This window comes from Neoarius graeffei, chromosome 2 (assembly GCF_027579695.1).
Source record: "Neoarius graeffei isolate fNeoGra1 chromosome 2, fNeoGra1.pri, whole genome shotgun sequence".
Lineage (NCBI taxonomy): Eukaryota > Metazoa > Chordata > Actinopteri > Siluriformes > Ariidae > Neoarius > Neoarius graeffei.
Window position 1 is genome coordinate 114730941 of NC_083570.1, and position 21066 is coordinate 114752006.

At 41.6% G+C, this 21066-nt stretch overlaps 1 protein-coding gene across 1 annotated transcript in view; it reads left to right on the forward strand.

Annotated features, from left to right (window-relative positions):
• The first annotated feature begins 15106 nt into the window (after positions 1 to 15106).
• The window catches only part of LOC132870741 (CMP-N-acetylneuraminate-beta-galactosamide-alpha-2,3-sialyltransferase 1-like), a 40073-nt gene continuing 34113 nt past the window's right edge, over positions 15107 to 21066 (forward strand). Inside the window, exon 1 of the mRNA XM_060904571.1 lies at positions 15107 to 15289. Coding sequence (XP_060760554.1) covers positions 15107 to 15289 — 183 coding nt within the window. The remainder of the gene's footprint in view (positions 15290 to 21066) is intronic.

Genomic DNA, 21066 nt, shown 5'->3' on the forward strand with positions numbered 1-21066 from the left:
GAATCACCTGAAGTCGTTTGATGATCTTTATTGGCAGGCCTGTTAAAAGGCCATTGCAGTAAACAACCCTACTAGAGATGAAGGCATGTATAAGTTTTTCCAGATCATTTTTTGACAATTTTTTGAGTGCTAGTTCAATGTGCAAATTCACCATCTTTGCTAACAGCTAACCCACCGGAATATTCAATAGTCATGTCATTAAGACGGGTCGGCAACTCCGCGACTTGGACGACTTCTTTTCCACAGTCAAAAAACTCTTCTCACGTAGCCTTGCTACTCTCTACTTTAAAGACAAGTAGTGAACTGTTGTGTCTGGCTAATAACAGCTTTCTGCTGATGCTGTTAAGCTCGACTCTCCACGCTCGTGTCTGTTGTTTTTTTTTTCTCTGTAACCACTTGTCAGTGCACCACTTCCTATCGCTCAGTTATAACATTAAGCGGTAGTGGCGAGCCACCAAACCTGTGAACATAGATAACTTCATACTAGAATGGCTGTTCAGACTGCCGGGCTACACTCACATTCTAGATTATTATTGGGCAACTCATCAGTGGTGGATCGGTATCAATTTTGTGCCAAAATGTTCATACAATACTTTTGAAATATCAAACAAAAACGACAAATCAAAATCCAAAAAAAAAAGGGTTTTTTTTAGACTGGCAAACAAATTATTCATGTAATCGCGCAAAATATCAGTCTATTACTCTTCAGAAACCTTTTATTTTTGTTCCGCGTCTTTCTCAGTTTTGTTTGACGTAATTTATTTTGGTTGCGATTCCAGCTTTCTCGTTTGCGCTCCCTGACTTTTTGCTTGCAGTTTTGGCACAAACTTCACGTGTGGGTGGGCTGTCCAGGAATGCATTCCCATTGGCTAACTTGTGTTTGACTGACAGCTACGCTCAGCCATTCCCTACTCGGATTCTGGCGGACTGTTTGACGAGTGACCGATCCATTGATGGTAAACAAGGATCGAGTGGACTTCAGTGGCCACACCCATTAACAGGGCATGTGATAAGATGATTAGCTGGCCTGGGGTTACTTGGAAACTCATTTTTTCCCATGATAAGCTGATGGAGCGGCACAGTGGTGTAGTGGTTAGCACTGTCGCCTCACAGCGAGAAGGGTCGGGTTCGAGCCCCGTGGCCGGTGAGGGCCTTTCTGTGTGGAGTTTGCATGTTCTCCCCGTGTTCGTGTGGGTTTCCTCTGGGTGCTCCAGTTTCCCCCACAGTCCAAAGCAGGGCAGGAATTTCATGAGGGCCATGGCCCTCATGCCCTCTCAATTTGGCCTTGTGCCCTTGGAAAAAAATATCTGCCGTACGACCACAGCGGCCTTGATGCCCTGTGGTTTTGTAGTCTGCCTCGTGACTGCCAATAGGCTTTAACATCACCTGCGTCTGTTGAGGAAAAAAAATGTCTTTTGTTGACATTCTGGATTCTTATTGGGCAACTCATCAGTGGTGGATCAGACTCGAGCTTGGAATGAACCGCTCCGACGTGCTATAATGACACCAATCTATCACCAGCCAACCAGGAGACTTAATCAAACGCATCCCCCGCCCACTTGTGTCCACATCTGAGACGTTGAATTTCTTTCACAGAAGGAGGGAAGAAGTTGACTGAGGTAAGACTGTGTGATAAATTAATGAACGAATAAGAGAGGAATTTCAACATATAGGGCCTAAGTTTGTTACCGTTAAATAAGCATTGCTTGTACAGTGACGTTATGTCGTTACAACGTTGACCCACTTTTAACGTGCCGAGTAACGACTGTAGCTGCTTACAAATGCTAATTAGCTTGCTGCCAAGTTTTTCCTTTGTTGCGCTTTAAGCGTAAGGTCATGGATGTTATTACGACAGGAACAAGCAGTAGTATGATACGTGATATGTGCTGTTGTCTGTTCATAGCCACTTTTTTAATCTATGCAGTTAGCATTGTTTTGTTACTAGTATTGTGTGTTTCTTTTTGCTGTTTAACCGAAGTGTAACTACTGCCATCTTGACGAGATCACCATCGCAAGAGATTTTATCTCATTGTTTTTGGCATCATTGCAACATTAACATTTACTTTTATTCATTTACCCCCCCAGTAATAATTATGCCAAGCAAGGAGCAGAGGGAGAGGTGCCATAAAAAAAACGTTGAAGATGCAGCTAAAAACTGCAAAACAATGGACCCTTTTTTCAAGAGGTGAGTGGTAGCTTAATTATGATTCAAGAGGCAACAAGATATTGTAGTTTGTTTGTTAGCTATCTAACAACACACCAAAAGTGAAATTCAGGGAATCAGTTTATCATGCACACTCCATAAATATTTAGGCTATAAATATATAAATAAAATATAAATATTATAATAATTACATAAATATTTAGGCTATAAATATATAAATAAAATATAAATATTATAATAATTACATAAATATTTTCCTATCTTCAGACATAATAGTGTAGGAGATGTTTCTTTACCTGCTTGATAGTTTTGACTGAGACTCCAATCTTCTTCAGAAGAGTCATTAGTCCTTAAATTCATTATAGACGTGAACTTAAAATCATTGTTTTATTTTATGGCCTTGGTTCCCTGGCTTTTGGCTTTCGTGCCCTCAAAAAATTGACAGCACAAAAGGCCTAGTGGCCTTGCCCCTAAAATGATGAAATTCCAGGCCTGGTCCAAAGACATGCAGGTTAGGTTAACTGGTGATTCTAAATTGACCGTAGGTGTGAATGTGAGTATGAATGGTTGTCTGTGTCTATGTGTCAGCCCTGCGATGACCTGGTGACTTGTCCAGGGTGTACCCCGCCTTTCGCCCGTAGTTAGCTGGGATAGGCTCCAGCTTGCCTGCAACCCTGTAGAAGAGGATAAAGCGGCTAGAGATAATGAGATGAGATGAGATGAGATGAGATAAGACAATGATATGCCTCTTGAATGACTAATGATTAACATAAAGGGTTCACAAACTTTCAGGAACCACTGTACAATGGCACCTGGCCAGATAAGATAGCAATGACATTTGCGCACACACACACACACACACACACACACACACACACACACACACACACACAAATACAATAGAGGGAAGACCCAGAAAACAGTTGAAAGACTCTGTTAAAGACTCTCTTAAAAAGTGTGATATTGCTGCTTTTTTTCTTTTTTTTCCTCCGTGCTCTCATGGAAGGCAGTCGCATCTCTGCTCTCCTCTCCTCTCCTTTTTTCCTGCTTGTGCTCTTTGTCTCATCTGCTTTTTTTTGAGAGACTCTCTCCACATTGAATTTCTAAACTAAAAAAGCATGGATTTGATAAACTGGTCTCCTAACGAAATTGACACAGTTTCTGGGTCGGGCGAACCCACCTGTCCTGCCGGAACGTCTGTGGAGGACATTGAAGATATCTACCTATTCGGAACCATGATTACAGGACTTTTGCTGATTGGATTAGGCATTGCCCTGGTATATCGAGGAAATCAGACAACGGTGACAGCTGTTCAAAGCCCCACAAAGCTGCCCGATGATTGGAGTGGTGCGCAAAGCTGTTCGCACTCGGACTGTGGACATTCAGAACTTTAACTACAAAATGGTTGTTATCTCGGAGCAGCTTTCAGCTTTGCAAGGAATACGTATTTCGGAGACCAAATGGAATTGAATTGAACAGAAATGGACGAAACGGACAGATATGGACGAGTGGTGTGGACGTGTAAAGACTGCGTCTGTTTGAAAGACTAAACAATCTCTATCTTATCGACATTCGGCTCCCTGAACAGCACTGGCCTTGATCAAGGCCGTTGCTGGGGTAACATTCCCCCAGAAGGTCACTGCTGGGAGACACTCTCGCCCTTCCCCAATTTTCTGCAGTCGCCGTTTTTCACCCCCAGTGTGACAAGCGGGTGTGTGACCAGCACCGTTTGCATGGCTGCAGGAGCGGACGGCTGCTTGCTTGCGCTGGGTTACCTCTACCTCCTCCCCTCCCCTCCTACCCCCTTACCCCTTCCCCCCCACCCCTGATTGCCCCCTCCTTCCGCCTTTCCCCCCCTCAAGTCCCATGTTTCAAAGTGTATTTGTGTTATTGTGTGCTTGTGCAGAGGTTTTTAAATGCTCCCACACTGTACTCCTGATAGGAGCATAGTGGGGGGGTGTTCTTTTTTCCTCATCTTCCCATTTTTTTCCTTTTCTTTTTCTTTTATCCCTGTCTTCCTGTCCTGTTCCCCCTCTGTAAGGACAGGTTGATGGTCAATTTCACTGGTAACAGTGAAAGGGTTCATTCATTCATTCATTCATTCATTGTGATTTTGAGCAAAAAGCAGAAAAATGTCTGCTGTGGAGAGTTACCATTCAAAAGCGAGTTTTCTCCTTTGAGGAAGAGAGAGCCTACCAGATACACCAGGCCAGACTAGTGCTGGACAATATGGAAAAAACATATATCACGATATGGATTACTTTATATCACGATGACAATATATATCACGATATACCACAATTAAGTATGTTTTCAGTTCTTCTCTTTATTTTGAACCGTCACAAATGAGAAACGTGTATTTATATTGCTGCATGTAAATGTATCAAATGAAAATGGGTACACTACAGTAGTACACAGTGAGGTACAGTAGCCTTCACTTTTTTTTCAAAATCATAGTTATACAGTACAGTGAGGTACAGTAGCCTTCATATAGTTATTGAAACTTAACTGTCAAAATAAACTCACTTTTTTTAAAGTGCACAAGCTTCAAGTTTCTGAGACGAAAAAAAAAAATTTTGCACAAAAGTTCAGCTATAAAAAAAATAGATTATTTTTCACCTTCTGAAATCTTTAACCTTGTAGTGCAAAGTTTGAAAACCAATATAAAGTGTAAACATCAGGGTTGAACAGAACTCTGTTTAAAGCATTAACCATGAATAAAAGTGCAAACATAAAGGATACTTTGTAGAGGTAGACATAGACATATTTCTGTCAGAATTTATAGGATGAGTGCAAGGAAGACAAGTTGGTCAACTGTGTTTGGCTTAAGACATGACCTCTTACATGTGATGATGTTCCCACTCGCACTGAACACCCTTTCAGATGAAGAACTAGTGGTGGGAATGCAGAGATACTTTTTGGCAAGCCTGGCCACCAATGGGAAGTTCAGCTCATGCTGCTTCCACCATTCTAGTGGGTCTGTCTCTGAGTCAGGCCCAGGTGCCTGGAGATACTTGGAGACCTCCAGTTCAATGGATGCCCTGTTGGGTTGGGAGTGGGTGCTGGCTTGAACTGCCTTCTTAAAGTAACTACCTAAACTTTTCTTTTCCTTTGTGGGATGGGGATGCTCCGGATCATCCTGAGCAGCTTGGGGTGAACTGGAGGCTGCTGCTGTTTGTTCACTTTCTGGTGCCGTGGCTCCCTCCACCATGCCCACCAGCTCTGCTACAGCTCTTGTCTTGATGAACTCCACTGTCAAGGTATCAGTAATGTTAAATGGTGCATTACATAGTCCAACTGACTATACAGGAAGTAACGCGAGGGTTCGCACTGAGGGATGAGAGTTCAGACATGTAAGATTCATGTGAGTAGTGAATAAAGACGCAAGTCGAATTCAAAAAGCTGTGTCTTTAATGAGGTGAATCTAGGCTGCAAACATAATCAGAATCCACAATGAAAAGAATCAATGTGCAATGTTCAGTGGCCATGTCTCACCTTCTTTTCTGCAAGGAGGACCTGAGAAAGGGCTTTCTCCTGCTCTAGGAACCTTGCTATCATCTGCCGGCATGAGCCCCATCTTGTGGGGGTTTCAGTGATGAGCTGATGCTGAGGCAAGCCCAGCGCTGCTTGTGCCTTGGCCACAGGGCCGGTTCTGCCCTAATCTGGACCCGGGTGCAACATCGCGCAACCCCCCCCCCCCCCCCCCCCAAAACACACACACACACACACACACACATACACACACACCAGTCTAAATCAGGACAACCATCACATAACTATAACTATAAACATTTTTTACATCAACTATTTTAACTAAATGGGCTATAATAAATACAGTAAGCCTGCAGCCATGGTGGGCCGCTTCAGAAAAGTAACCATTCAATGACACAACTGAAAGCCTGCAGCCACGGCGGGCTGCCTTAAAAAGTAGCCATTTGTCCTACCTTAAAACTCGTTTTCCATTTTCTGCCTCCTTTTTTGTATATTCGACCCTGCGTTTATTTTCTTTCCTTTTCTAAAAACCCGATTTGTGTCCAGACATTTTGTTCTGCTACCAACGAACTAACTCGTCAGGTCTCATCTCTCGAGCCCGCGATGAATCCCGTGGGAAGGGCAACAATTGATACATTTTTACAAACAACCAATAAACAGCCAATAGGGAGGTTGCAACGTTCAGGCTCTCCTTTGCTCAGAGACACTCAGTAATGCACTTATTCAGGAACAGAGAGAACTCATCTCATTATCTCTCTAGCCGCTTTATCCTGTTCTACAGGGTTGCAGGCAAGCTGGAGCCTATCCCAGCTGACTACGGGCGAAAGGCGGGGCACACCCTGGACAAGTCGCCAGGTCATCACAGGGCTGACACATAGACACAGACAACCATTCACACTCACATCTACGGTCAATTTAGAGTCACCGGTTAACCTAACCTGCATGTCTTTGGACTGTGGGGGAAACCGGAGCACCCGGAGGAAACCCACGCGGACACGGGGAGAACATGCAAACTCCGCACAGAAAGGCCCTCGCCGGCCACGGGGCTCGAACCCGGACCTTCTTGCTGTGAGGCGACAGCACTAACCACTACACCACCGTGCCGCCCCTCAGAGAGAACTCTTTATTTTATCTTATTTTTTGGGGCCCCTCTCCACACCAGTCCCAGGTGCAAATGCTACCATTGCTACCCCTCCAGAACCGGCCTTGCTTGGCCAAGTCACGTTTTCTCTTCCATGAGTTGGAGAAGGCACTCACCACCTTTTTACAGACTCCCACTGCTCTTTCCACAGCCTGCTTTGTAGATGATGGTGTGAGATCTTTTAGAGCATTCTCTGTTGAAATAAAACGAAAAATGTGATGTAATAACATATTTGACAGCAATTTTATTTTTTATCGTCATGCATCACTTAAATGATTTATGGATTGATTTAATAATTAGATAGTGTGGGCAGTATGTATTACAATTCATTGTGTACCATGACAGGCAAAATAATCAATAAAATGGAAAGAATAACTTGTTCAATAATGTTTTGCACATGGCCTGATCAAACAACACAGGATAACCAAACTAATTTCAATTCACTAATATTTTTGTTGCTACTATAATATGCCCATTGCGATATTACACTAAGCCATATTTAGATTGTTTTACACTTACCAATGGCTAGCTGTAGACGGTGACCAAAGCATTGTCACCATTCCCACTCATTCAGTTCTACTGCAGAGATGTTGTTTGTGGCGTTATCTGTGGTGACACAGACAAGATGGCATTCTTGCAATCCCCATGACTCCAGGGCATCTCTCAGACCTAAATAGATGAATTCTTAATTATGGGTCATTCAGAATTACTACAGTAGACAGAAGACAGTATAATAAAACACCAATATGCTAATTGTTTTACTAAAGAGATACCTATAAATAATTATGGACCCGTTGCAGGCACGTGACTATTATCACGTGACGAGACAACGTGGGTTGCTGTTGTTGGAACCCATAGACATGCAATAGACGTCTATGGAGAGAAAACTAATAGGAATTTCGAAATAACATACTTATATGTTACATATATATATTTATACATACATAGTGTATTCTTATTTTAAGCACATTAGTAAAAAGATAATTAGCAACAGAATAAATATGTAGCAAGGTCAGGCTCATACCTTGGGCTAACATGACTCCTGTGTGATTGCCTGGGAAGTACGCAGTCTGTAAACAGCGAGCGCAGAGGGTCCAGTCGCTCCTGATGAAATGTATGGTTATGCTCATGAACGGCTGCGTAGCTCTGCTCGTCCACAGGTCCGTAGTCAAGGCGTAATGCACCACACTGCAAACATCTTTCTCCACTTCAGCCCGGCATGCGTCATATAAGCGAGGCAACTCGACTTTACTGAAGTGCTTACGACTGGGCATAACGTACCTCGGATCAAGTACTTTGACGAGATCTCGAAAGCTGTCCTTCTCAACTACATACACTGGAGCCATGCCTTTACAAATGTAATGCAAGATGTCACCTGTGATTTGTTTGTGGCGCTGAGACATCTTTTCATATGGCGTGCATTGGACGAGAGACTGCTTTATCTTCGGCTGGCTGTACTTCTTTTCGGAACATGCCCCCACTGTTTCACCCCTTTGTTTAGATCGGATTTGTTGGATTCTTATGTATTCTTGTTCGTGGACCTTCTTTAAGTGATAGAAGAGGTTGGATATGTTCGCATCTGTTGCGCTTCCATCCTCCATTTTTCAGCTAGAGAAATTCCAAAACGAAAAGGGCTCTGCTTCAGCAATCATGTCGCAAACATATGTCGCGTGAGACTCAAAGAACGTAAAGCAGCGTCGTGTCGCAAAACCACATTTCTTTACTAAGAATCGTTTTATTCTTCTTTATTTTCAGTTATATAAACTAAGAGCGTGCATAGTGACAACACAAAATTATATTAAATTATATTAAATTATATATTTGCTGTAATAATGGATAAAATTAGTTTATCATGATAGAAACGATAGAAGAGAAAGGGCACGATAGACACTTTTCTATCATCCCCACGATATGTATCGTCATATCGCCCAGCCCTAGGCCAGACTAAGGAGGAAAGCACCAGATTTTGCCGATGCCCCCTTTAGATGTAACACCTGCTCAAGACCCTGTGCTTTGGTTGCCGGCCTCGTCGCCCACACACACGTCCACCAGTAGTCATCGTTGACTTCCACGTGACATCCATGATGATGATCATATACACACATATATTTAAAATCTGTCATCCTTGTGTTTTTTTTTTAATTCCTCAGTGTGCTCAGGCTCCTGTTGTGCATGTGGTCGGAGTGTTTCTGATACAGACATGATGCTAACATTGTTGTTAAAAATGTGCACTATTATTACAGACACAGCACTTCTTGTTGTCTCGATTTTTGTTTTCACTCATCTAGAATTAAAGCTGCTTTGTGTTGAAAGTCATTGTTAAAAGTGCTCTGTCAATGAATGAAATTGAATTCCACTGAATTAAAAAAAAAAATAAAAATAAAATAAAAATCACACTTCACAGAATTATTGGCACCCCATATAAAGATTAATAAAAAGGGTTTGAAAAAAATCCACCTTTTGGTGAAGTTGTTTCATCTCGCGCTAAAAAAAGAGAGAAAAAATCCATGCAAACTTTATTATTCAGAGAAAAACAAATCTGTCATCAAGAAATAATGTTTTTCAACAAAAGAAAAACACGTCACTATTAGTGGCAACCCTGCATTTATATTTTGTACACCCTCCCTTTGCCAGTAAAACAGCACTGAGTTTCTCCTGTAACATTTTATTAGGTTCAGGGCCTGAATTTGGGCACGGGATTGCGGGTATCGCGCACATTATTTTTATTTCCTGCACCTTTAACGATTCTAATGCGGGAGATTCCCGCACACATTACTGCATTGCCTGACAACGTCAATCTAATAATGGATCAATGTGAATGCGCGACTACCTTCTGTTCTCAAGGTTACTTGAATTGAACCCTTCTTTTACTGACTGACCCCCCTCTCTCCCCATAACCTACTCAGAAAAAAAAGCAGCAGACACAGACAGTTCACACACACACACACAGACAGATACAATGCGTGCACTCTTCCTCTCTCGGACTTTCGCTGTAAAACAAACATGGACCGCTCGCTAAAATGTACAAGTGCAGTGGCAGGAGTTTCCCCTGCTAAGAGGAAAACTCCTGAATCCGATGGTGGTAGAGTAGAGTGGGGGAAAAAGCCCCCATGGGGTAATACGCCCCCGGCCTGTTTTACCCAAAATAACCACCAGATGGCGCAAAGTTACATTTCTATTGTTGATATGGACTGGCTTGACAATGGGGATATACAAATATCCACTGTGGATCGCACATCAGCAACACAGAGGAGAGAGATCAAATTTCATGGTAAGTGATATAATTTTCAGATATCAGTAATACTGTATTTAGATAGCTGCTATTTCGTCAGATATCACAGCTGTGTATGTGGTATGAGTAGACAAGTCAGTACGTAAAAAAAAAATACATTAGGTATAAAAAGTTGAATCACATTTTGAAAGTAAGACCCTTGTTTGTAAAAGTGTAGTCTGTGGGGTAAAACGCCCCCTTAATGGCGGGGTAAATGGCCCCTATGGGGCATCGTTTCCTTTTATCATAATTACTGTATTTCATACATTTCTGAATAGCAGATACATAGTTTTTAATAACATCTCACTTACCTGATTGAGTAAAGCAAGTAATTTGAACTTAATATTAAAAAATATTAATATTAGAATTATTTATTGATGCACTTGTTCTTTGTTAATTCATGTTCAATCCACACAAAATTATATTGAAATTAAAATTCGAAATATAATAAAATAATGCATCTATTCATTAATTCAGGGATATTTTCTTGTTTCTTTCACATTATAGGCTTAAGTAAACACTTTTGCTATCCAAACAGCTTTTTTTGAGTGAGGGGGCCTATTGCCCCACCTCAGGGGGCATAATGAAATAGTGGGACGAGCTGATGATTATCTGGCCTGGGGTTACTTGGAAACTCATACAGTGGAAACTCAAACAACTGTACAATGGCACCTGGCCTAATAAGATTGCAATGACATTTGCGTGCACACACACACAAACAGGATAGAGGGTTTGTCATCTACCAGTGGTAGTAGTGTGGCCACACCCATTAACAGGGCATGTGATAAGATGATTATCTGGCCTGGGGTTACTTGGAAAATCATTTTTTCCCATGATAAGCTGATGGGGTGGCACGGTGGTGTAGTGGTTAGCACTGTCACCTCACAGCGAGAAGGGCCAGGTTCGAGCCCCGTGGCCGGCGAGGGCCTTTCTGTGTGGAGTTTGCATGTTCTCCCTGTGTTCGCGTGGGTTTCCCCTGGGTGCTCTGGTTTCCCCCACAGTCCAAAGCAGGGCAGGAATTTCACGAGGACCATGGCCCTCGTGCCCTCTCATTTTGGCCTTGTGCCCTTGGAAAAAAATATCTGCTGTCAGGCCACAGTGGCCTTGATGCCCTGTGGTTTTGTAGTCTGCCTCGTCACTGCCAATAGGCTTTAACATCAACTGCATCTATTGAGAAAAAAATATGTCTTTTGTTGACATTCTGGATTCTTATTGGGCAACTCATCAGTGGTGGATCACACTCGAGCCTGGCATGAACCGCTCCGACGTGCTATAATGACACCAATCTATCACCAGCCAACCAGGAGACTTAATCAAACGCATCCCCCGCCTACTTGTGTCCACATCTGAGACGTTGAATTTCTTTCACAGAAGGAGGGAAGAAGTTGACTGAGGTAAGACTGTGTGATAAATTAACGAACGAATAAGAGAGGAATTTCAACATATTGGGCTTAAGTTTGTTACTGTTAAATAAGCATTGCTTGTACAGTGACGTTATGTCGTTACAACGTTGACCCACTTTTAACGTGCCGAGTACCGACTGTAGCTGCTTATAAATGCTAATTAGCTTGCTGTCAAGTTTTTCCTTTGTCGAGCTTTAAGCGTAAGGTCATGGATGTTACTACTGCTTGTTCCTGCCGTAATATGATACATGATATGTGCTGTTGTCTGTGCATAGCCACTTTTTTAATCGATGCAGTTAGCATTGTTTTGTTACTAGTATTGTGAAGTGTAACTGCTGCCATCTTGACGAGATCACCATCGCAAGAGATTTTATCTCATTGTTTTTGGCGTCATTGCAACATTAACATTTACTTTTATTCATTTACCCCCCCATTAATAATTATGCCAAGCAAGGAGCAGAGGGAGAGGTGCCATAAAAAAAAAAAAAACGTTGAAGATGCAGCTAAAAACTGCAAAACAATGGACGCTTTTTTCAAGAGGTGAGTGGTAGCTTAATTATGATTCAAGAGGCAACAAGATATTGTAGTTTGTTTGTTAGCTATCTAACAACACACCAAAAGTGAAATTCAGGGAATCAGTTTATCATGCACACTCCATAAATATTTAGGCTATAAATATATAAATAAAATATAAATATTAGAATAATTACATTAATATTTTCTTATCTTCAGACATAATAGTGTAGATGTTTCTTTACCTGCTTGATAGTTTCGACTGAGACTCCAATCTTCCTCAGAAGCGACATTAGTCCTTAAATTAAAATCATTATAGACGTGAACTTAAAATCATTGTTTTATTTTATTGGCTTGGTGCCCTGGCTTTTGGCCTTTGTGCCCTCAGCACAAAAGGCCAAGTGGCCTTGCCCCCCAAATGATGAAAATGCAGGTTAGGTTAACTGGTGATTCTAAATTGACCGTAGGTGTGAATGTGAGTATGAATGGTTGTCTATGTGTCAGCCCTGTGATGACCTGGTGACTTGTACAGGGTGTACCCCGCCTTTCGCCCTTAGTCAGCTGGGATAGGTTCCAGCTTGCTTGCGACCCTGTAGAACAGGATAAAGCAGCTAGAGATGATGAGATGAGCACAGGCGATTGCTCTAAGACAACGAGGGAGGCTCAGCCTCCTCTTAAAATGACAAACATCATGTAGGATGAATTGCGCTAGGCTTATAGCTGACCTTATAACATTGCTATTTCAGATCCAGAATTCTAGAAATATATGTGCTCAACCCATCTACAGTACGAAATCATTCCGTTATAACTTTCCCCAGTTCGCCTAATGTGTGCGTGAGTTTTCCCCCTCGTGACAGAGCGATGCAGCCCAGCCTCAGTGGACTTCAATGGCATTTGGGAGCTATGCGCTTGTCAATCTCAAAATACAAGACGATTATTGGACAAATACTGCGAAAATGCCCGCCCACGGAGTCTCACGGACTCCCAGCCTCAGTGGACTTCAACGGCATTTGGGAGCTATGCACTTGTCAATCTCAAAATGCAAGACGGTTATTGGACAAATCCTGTGAAAATGCCCACCTACGGACTCCGAGCCTCACATGGGAGGCACATGGCAAAGCTTTCCGCGAGGAGACTGGTGATTGGTGAAAGCGGCTGGATATTTTCTTTGATTGACAGCTCGTTTCAACTATAGACAGGCAGCGGTGAATTTCAGTTCAGTCCCATGCGGATTCGCAAGTGCTGTGGTGTATTGTAAGAAATCAGCTTACATTTCGATTTCATTCATTACATACGGTTTCTACCAGCTTTTTTAGTTTGTATATATTTTTATTGTAAATAAAGTGCTGTCAAGTTTGCTATCTTAGTTCCAGAAATTTCGTTTATTTGAGTGACTGAACTTGAACTTGAGGGGGCTAGTCAGCTAGCAAGAAAGCTGCGCACGGAAAGCTGCGAAACGTCTTCAAGACTTTTCAAGCAAGTCCAGTTGCTCTCTTCTACCAACCACAGATTACTATGTACCTGGATGACTGAGTATCTTCACAGATATGTTTCTACGCACTTTGGGATGAGTTCCCTTTGACTGGTGCGGGAGTACGAGAGGACTTCCAGAAAACTGGCAGACATCTTAGCCAGAGAGGATCGTTCATTTTTGTCAACCTGGAACGACCATCACTGAACAGAGGTGGGTGTCTATGACATCTATCAGCCACCTACAATGCAGCCATCAGCATTCTGATTCGGATTCTATGATGATCCATGAGAGGATAAATACTTGATACTCCCTATTAGACAGACAGAACTGAGGATGCCTTTCAGATGAGAGGCGAAACGTCTTCAAGACTTTTCAAGCAAGTCCAGTTGCTCTCTTCTACCAACCACAGATTACTATGTACCTGGATGACTGAGTATCTTCACAGAGATGCACGGATGCCAAGCATTGTTGATTTAATTTTGGCGAAGCCATCTGCCAGTCTTCCTTTCGAGGAAAAAATTAAAATTTAAGAGCAGGGTAGACCAACGCCTCAAATTGACTTGGTGAAAAAGGTAGGGAATAATACTCGTTCCTTTCAGCTCTCCTGGTACGAGAAAGTGAATTGGCTAACAGCAAGTGACCCACATCAACAACAGTAAATAGGCTACTTTAGTAATATGTCATGGATGGACCAAAAACATAGAATCGATTTAAAATGTTTATGCTGAGTATATTATATTGGAATATATATTTTTCTGGATATGAATTAAACACAGCTACAATTTGGAAAACATTTTTAAACAAAAACACAGCCGAGAACATTTCACACTACAGACCTGGATTAAAAGCGAAGGGTTATCAAAATTGTCAATAAAACATTTCTCAGTCAAAATAAGTAAAATATAGGGAAAGTGTCATTGAATGAAATGTGTTGCACCCAGCTCTATGTTTGGCTCCCCAAGGTCAGTGCTTTCCAGAACACTCTGCTGTTACTGCTGAGGTTCCTGACAAAGAGCTGCTTTCAAGAATGATCAATTTTTAAACAACATGGCACAATTTTAAAATATAAAATGTTAAAATATCCCCCCCGCCCCAACACCACCATCATATATATTGGACAGTAGGCTAATGGGCCAAAAGAACCTGTTATTTCACAGTTTGTGACCCTGCCAACAATCAGCCAGATCAGAGGCAAGAGTATGGGCAAAATTGATGTGTTTTTTCTTTTTTCTTTTAAAATCTGGAAATATCGTAACCGAACAGCCTCCCCTGTTTGAAAGACTACCAGCCGCCACTGGAGATGAGATGACGATGATATGCCTCTTGGATGATTAATGATTAACATAAAGGATTCACAAACTTTCAGGCACCACTGTACAATGGCACCTAGCCTGATAAGATAGCAATGACGTTTGTGGATAGAGGGTTTGTCATCTACCGGTGGTAGTAGTGTGCCCACACCCACTAACTGGGCAGATGACAAACTGACCTTTGCTTATGCAGTTGGAGGAAAACCATCAAAGGTTAAATACAGGCGCATGAGAGACATCAGTGCATTTTAATTTATGAAAATTAATATTAATAATTTATTTAGAAGATGAACATCAGGATTCTAATATTTTTAGCATTGTTGTGCATCACCTGCTTGATGCTGTACTGCTTCAGTGTTGGTCAGAACATCTCATGGAATATCTTTCCATTGAAAACATGTGCATGTACACAGTGCATAAACAGGGATCCATGGTTCGCAGAGCGCTATGACAGCCAGGTGCCAAAACTTATGAACAGGAGAAACAGCAATCTTAGCACTCTCACACTTGACTGGTGGCTGGTAAGAATGAATGAATCCATGCTGCTCTTTTTTTGTTTATTTTATTGTTATTGTAAAGGACCACTATTGTCCTTGTATGTGTTTTGTCATTTTGCCTGGGAAAAACAACACAATATGTCTAATTTATTTTCTAACTTATTCACAAATATTTCTATTTGTGTACATGCTTTGATCTGATTTGTGTGTGAATTGTGATCGAACATTGTGTGTGCTTATATTATTGAATTTTTTCCTGTGGGTGACACTGTAGTTTGCACAAGGGGGAGATCTTTGTAAAGGTAGCCTGCAGGTGGGAGTGATTGTAGGGATGCGCGATGTCGGAGAGCGGTTGAGAGGGCAGAGAGTTTGGTTGAGTGGTCTTCCAAAGCGACAACTTTTTGGTTTTCTTTGTCTTGATTGTCAGGGTTAGAGTAGTTTGAGTGGAGGGAATATTCTGTGAGAAGTATCGGCTGACGGCCTGTATGGGTTCGGTAGACGATACACTTGCACATAGTCTTTACCATGGCGGTGAGTCAGGGGGAAGATTGTTGTACTATGGATGACTTAGATGAAGATGACGGTAGTTGGCAGTTCAGGAAGATATATAAAGCTAAGCGGTTGAGGAAAAGCAACGAGAGTGAGGAGAAATGGAATGTTGTGATGTTTGAAGAGGGAGGAGTGAAAAATATGGATCCAATAAAGCTGACGAAAATAATTAAGAATCAGGTTGAGGAAGTTAAATATGCAAGAATTTTGAACGATGGCAATTTATTAATTGGATATATCTCTGAAGAACAGTTTGGAAGAGCTGAAAATTTGCAAGCAGTTGGGAAAGCAAAGGTAGTGAAGATTGTGAGAGTTGATGATCAAGGAAGTAAAGGGGTGATTTGGGCAATTCCATGTAAATGTCAACCTCACCATGCAAAAATAAAGCAACATGTAATACATCAAAACCACTCCCAGAGATATCACCTAGGCCTGTATTTTACAGATGTGAATAAGTTGAACCAATTTGTCACATTTTGATCACCTAATATGTCACCGTCAGTCTTTCTTTCTTATAATGTAAAACCCAAGCTAAAATCAACTTTGATCATGTACAATTCTATATTATTGCCACAAGCCACAGAAATGTATGCTAAAATCCACAAAACAATAGCCATCCTAAATATTATTTAAGAACTTTGATAGTTTTAGCTGATATTTAGAGAGTTTTTCAAAGGGTTATGGTGGTTAAATTGCTGATTTTCTAAACATATGCCATGTCTATTTCAGACGCGTCACATCCATAACGGAATTTCGTCACATCCATAACGCTGACTTTTCCTTCCGAAACTCTGCATGAAATATAAAATATTTTAAACAAAGATTTTTTATTCACCTTGGACCCCTCTATCAAATGGATATCTCCATTTCGACATTAGGTTTACAGTTTCACAGAGTTTGATAAAAATGTACAGTCACCCAAGAAAAGTGATACTTTTTCTGTCACATCCATAACGCATCTTTTATTGGCATTTTCTGGCATGCCCTAGATGTACTATGGGAATTGTTCTTGTTCTATCACTTCTCCAGTATGGTACAGCCTTAAAATATGCAACACCTGTTTAAATACTGGGAGACAATAAAACATGCACTGGGTCATTTGTTGCCATTTTGAGTTCAAGTGTCACGTCCATAACGCTGGAATTGCTCATTTATGGGATTCCTTTATCAATGGAGATGAAGGATCTAGTTAAGTATTAAAGGAAAAGTGTGATGCTGTTCAGAGTGCAAAACGATTGACTAGGGGATTTGAGAAAAAGGAAACTGAATCAGTTTTAATTCAGTTCAGTACTAAAGAGATGCCTACAGAGCTATATTTGGGTATATGAGATATAGTGTGAGAGAGTTTACTCATAAACCAATGAGATGTTTCAAGTGTCAAAAGTTTGGGCATATACCGTAGCTAAAATGTGTAAAGGGGAGAAAAGGTGTGCAAAATGTAGTGGAGCTCATGATTATGGGGAGTGTGGAGAGAAAACAAGACCTAAATGTTGTAATTGTGGAGGGGCACACAGTGCAGCTTACTGGGGGTGTGAAGTAATGAGAAGGGAGACGGAGATTTATAATGTGAAAATGAAGAACAAAGTTACCTATGCAGAAGCAGTTAAAAGGGTGGAGCAAACAAGGGTTAATGGAAGAAATGTCAGAGGGGAAGTAGCCACAGGGAAAGTATGGATGCAGAGACAAGAATCTGTTAAAGAGAAGGAGAAAAAGGAGTGGAGGGAAAAGAGGGATCTAGTTATCTTCATTGCAGGGGTGATTAATGCAACAGCTGAGGTTAAATCAAAAATTGAAAGGATTCAAATTATTACAAAGGCAGCAATTCAACATTTGGGTATGGCAGGTTTAAAATGGGAAGAGGTGCGAGATGGTCTTAGTGTGACATCAGCAAGCCAGGAAGGAAATAGTGTAGGATGATCATATTGATTATGTTACTTTTACAATGGAATGCAAGGAGTTTGTTAGCAAATGGTCAAGATTTTAAACAGTTTATAGATAATAGGAGTGTAAAACCAGATGTAATGTGTATCCAAGAAACTTGGTTAAAACCTAGATTTGATTTTGTTTTAGCTAATTATATTGTCATTAGACGAGACAGAGAGCAAGGAAGTGGTGGGGGCTGTGCTACCTTTGTAAGGCAGGGTGTGCCTTATAGAGATCTTGCAGTCACGTGACCGGAAAGTACACAGCCACCATCTTGTCAGTCAACAGCACAGCTGAATACTGCTGCACTCGTGTACAGAATGGATCAATTTCAATCGACGGACTACACGGCTCATTTTTCTAATGAACAGATAACTAGATATATGTCTAAAATAAACGATCTACAGATTATTGACCCTTATGGCTTTCCGGACGGAGTTTTCACGACCGTGTCAGTGGATATTGAACTGCCAGCGGAATACCCAGACACCTCATTAACTTTCACTCGCTGTTCAGTGGTGAAGCACTGCGTGCTTATAAATCTCTGGACAGTTATCTTTACAGAAATTCAGGATTTGTCAGCGACTCAGATGTGGCATCTTGTAAACAAGAAAATGATCCTCACTGGATGGGTAAGTCACTTAAGTATTGAGTATAGCACTGACCAGCCGATTATAGAATAGAATAAAGTAATTCCAGCTGTAATTTCAAATCGTCCATCTTGTTTACCTGGCGTTGGAGAGATAGAGGCTTAGCAGTGGAGGTTTGAGTGGCTGTTTTCCAGAGGTGGAAAGAGTACTAAAATATTATACTCAAGTACAAGTACTGTTACTCTGATGAAATTTTACTTAAGTACAAGTAAAAGTTACCAGACAAAAAATCTACTCAAGTAAAAAGTAGATCATTTAAAATGTACTTTGAGTAAAAGTAAAACGTTACTTTTAACAATGGGTGTTTTCTGCCTCCATTGTGTTGTGCAAAAATGAAAAAGAAGAGGAAACAAGGATATATGTACATCTCAACCCAGATGTTTTATTTAAAGGAATTGTATCAAATTGAATGCTTAGGATAATGCTGCATTAAAACTGAGACAAACAAAAAAGGTCAATACACACAGTCATGTCGTTTACATCGCCCTGACCACACACAAAGCATTGTACACGAAATATGAAAGTGAAATGTTGCACCGAAATCTCGTAGCTTGCCTGTGTGCACTGTGTGTTACTGAACAATTCAATTCAAACATTATTTGTTTTGCTTAGTATTCCTTTCTGGCCAGTTGGATGTAGAATGGTAGGAGGACTGATCACGTCAGGTTGGCGAGCTAACTTGCTTGCATGATTAGCCAACCAAATAACAGACTAGTTACCGTTATGTTACAGTACCAACAGGTTGCTACTTCAACATTAGCAATGCCATCCACTATTTTTGGAATATAACCAGCCTATTGTTGGTTTTACTATGGAAAGGAAACATTATGATCGGGGCGCAGATACGTTTTTTTGAACTGGGGGGGACAAAAAACTGGGGGGGACAAAGCTGCCAGCAAACCAACCCCAACCCCGATATGCCTGTCAAACTTGTTGTGGGTAACCATAGCAACCAAGCTCGAGCTCGCAACCTGTGCAGTCTGCACAGCTCAACCAACCGAATATCAGTCTTTGTTTTGTTTTATGTGAGTTGTTGCAACTATGTATACACTGCTGTGCACCTCAATAAACCGAATGGTAATTAGTCTTTTGATTTTTCCGTGAGGTTTGCCCTATGCAAAGAAAGACAGCATAGACGTTTTTTCCTCCCTATAAGTGGGGGGGGGGAACCGAACGAGGTGAATTTAAATCTGGGTGGGACGAATCCCACCCGTCCCACCCTCTATCTACGCCCGTGATTATGATGCCAATGACAATACTTACCTCAACATGCTTGCGCAGATTAGACGTCGAATTTTTGTATGCCGCAATGGTTGTCTTCTTGGGCACACATAATCTGCATTGCATAATGAAACTGTCACCCCTTTTCTCTATGAAGCTGAAGTGATCACGTATGTAGGGTCAGGGGTGCACTTCATTACTGGAAGAAATTGCGTTTTCTGCAGGGTCGTCCACCACAGGTTCCTCGGTCTCCTCCATGTCTGCAGGGGCGCTTTATCAACACCCGTGGCCCAGGGGCTAGGCCCCTCATAGGCTACCTGTCAACCCTACCTTTACCGTTGGCCAGGAAAACGCTCTTATTTTATTTGCAATACGTGTCAAGCATTTACAGTGTAAGTGCGTAATTAGCCTAGAAGCCTACGATAGGTTACGTTTGGCTCAGCGTAGCTGCGCAAGGCCCACGCTCACATCGCTCAACACATCCAACCACAGAGGGAGAGAAGAACGTGCGCATTATCATTACAGAGCCGGTTCTGATTATTACCACGGACAGGACAGTGATACTGCGTAACTTTCACGCAGGGGCATGGCCAGAGATAACCACACAAGCCTGCGTGCGCTATAATGTAGACCTATGTGTTGTAAACATAAAACACACACCCCTACAGACAAGTCCTTTTAAAAAATAAAATACATAAAAATAGCTCGGCGGCATGAAAACAAACATTCACTGCAATTCAAGGTACTTGGCTCGGCGGCCACATGAAACAAACACCATGGACAGCGGCCAAACTCATAACTCTACAGACCGAAATACACGAAACCAAGTCCTACTAGGGTCTATTTTACCGATCTATGTTCAAGCATCATGCAAGTCTTCCTTCTCCTTGAATGAGACCGTGCATTCAACTGCCTTTTTGATATGACTGCATCAAAATACCACTTGCAACAATATTTCACGCTAGGGCTGTGCCGATAGACGATGCCATCGTCCATCGACGATGGTGGTCATCCATCACGATGGAGAGCCACCATCGCGATACCACGCCCCCTCCTGTCATAATCATGCATATACGGTATCATCTGGGCCTATTTAACCTAAAAAGTTAGTTTTTTGTTAGTTTGTTTGGTTTAATATATAAATATATAACATAAATACATATGTTACAAACAGATGTAGCAGTGTAACATCTATGACAAAGTCACAGGGCTCATTTAAATCTAGAGGTATTTTATTGTCAAATAATAACAAAACAAACCAAGGAACAACCAACAAAGAATTAAACTACATACAAAAGGGGAAACCAACCACAAAAGAGAAACAAGCAGGCATCAGATGGGTGTGGAACCAACCCCCGAGGAGAGAGAGAGTCTTTAGGCTCCCACCCTAGCATTTATAGAGGAGACATCATTGGCTCCACACCAACCACCTGTAAAACAATTAAGTGCAGCAACCAT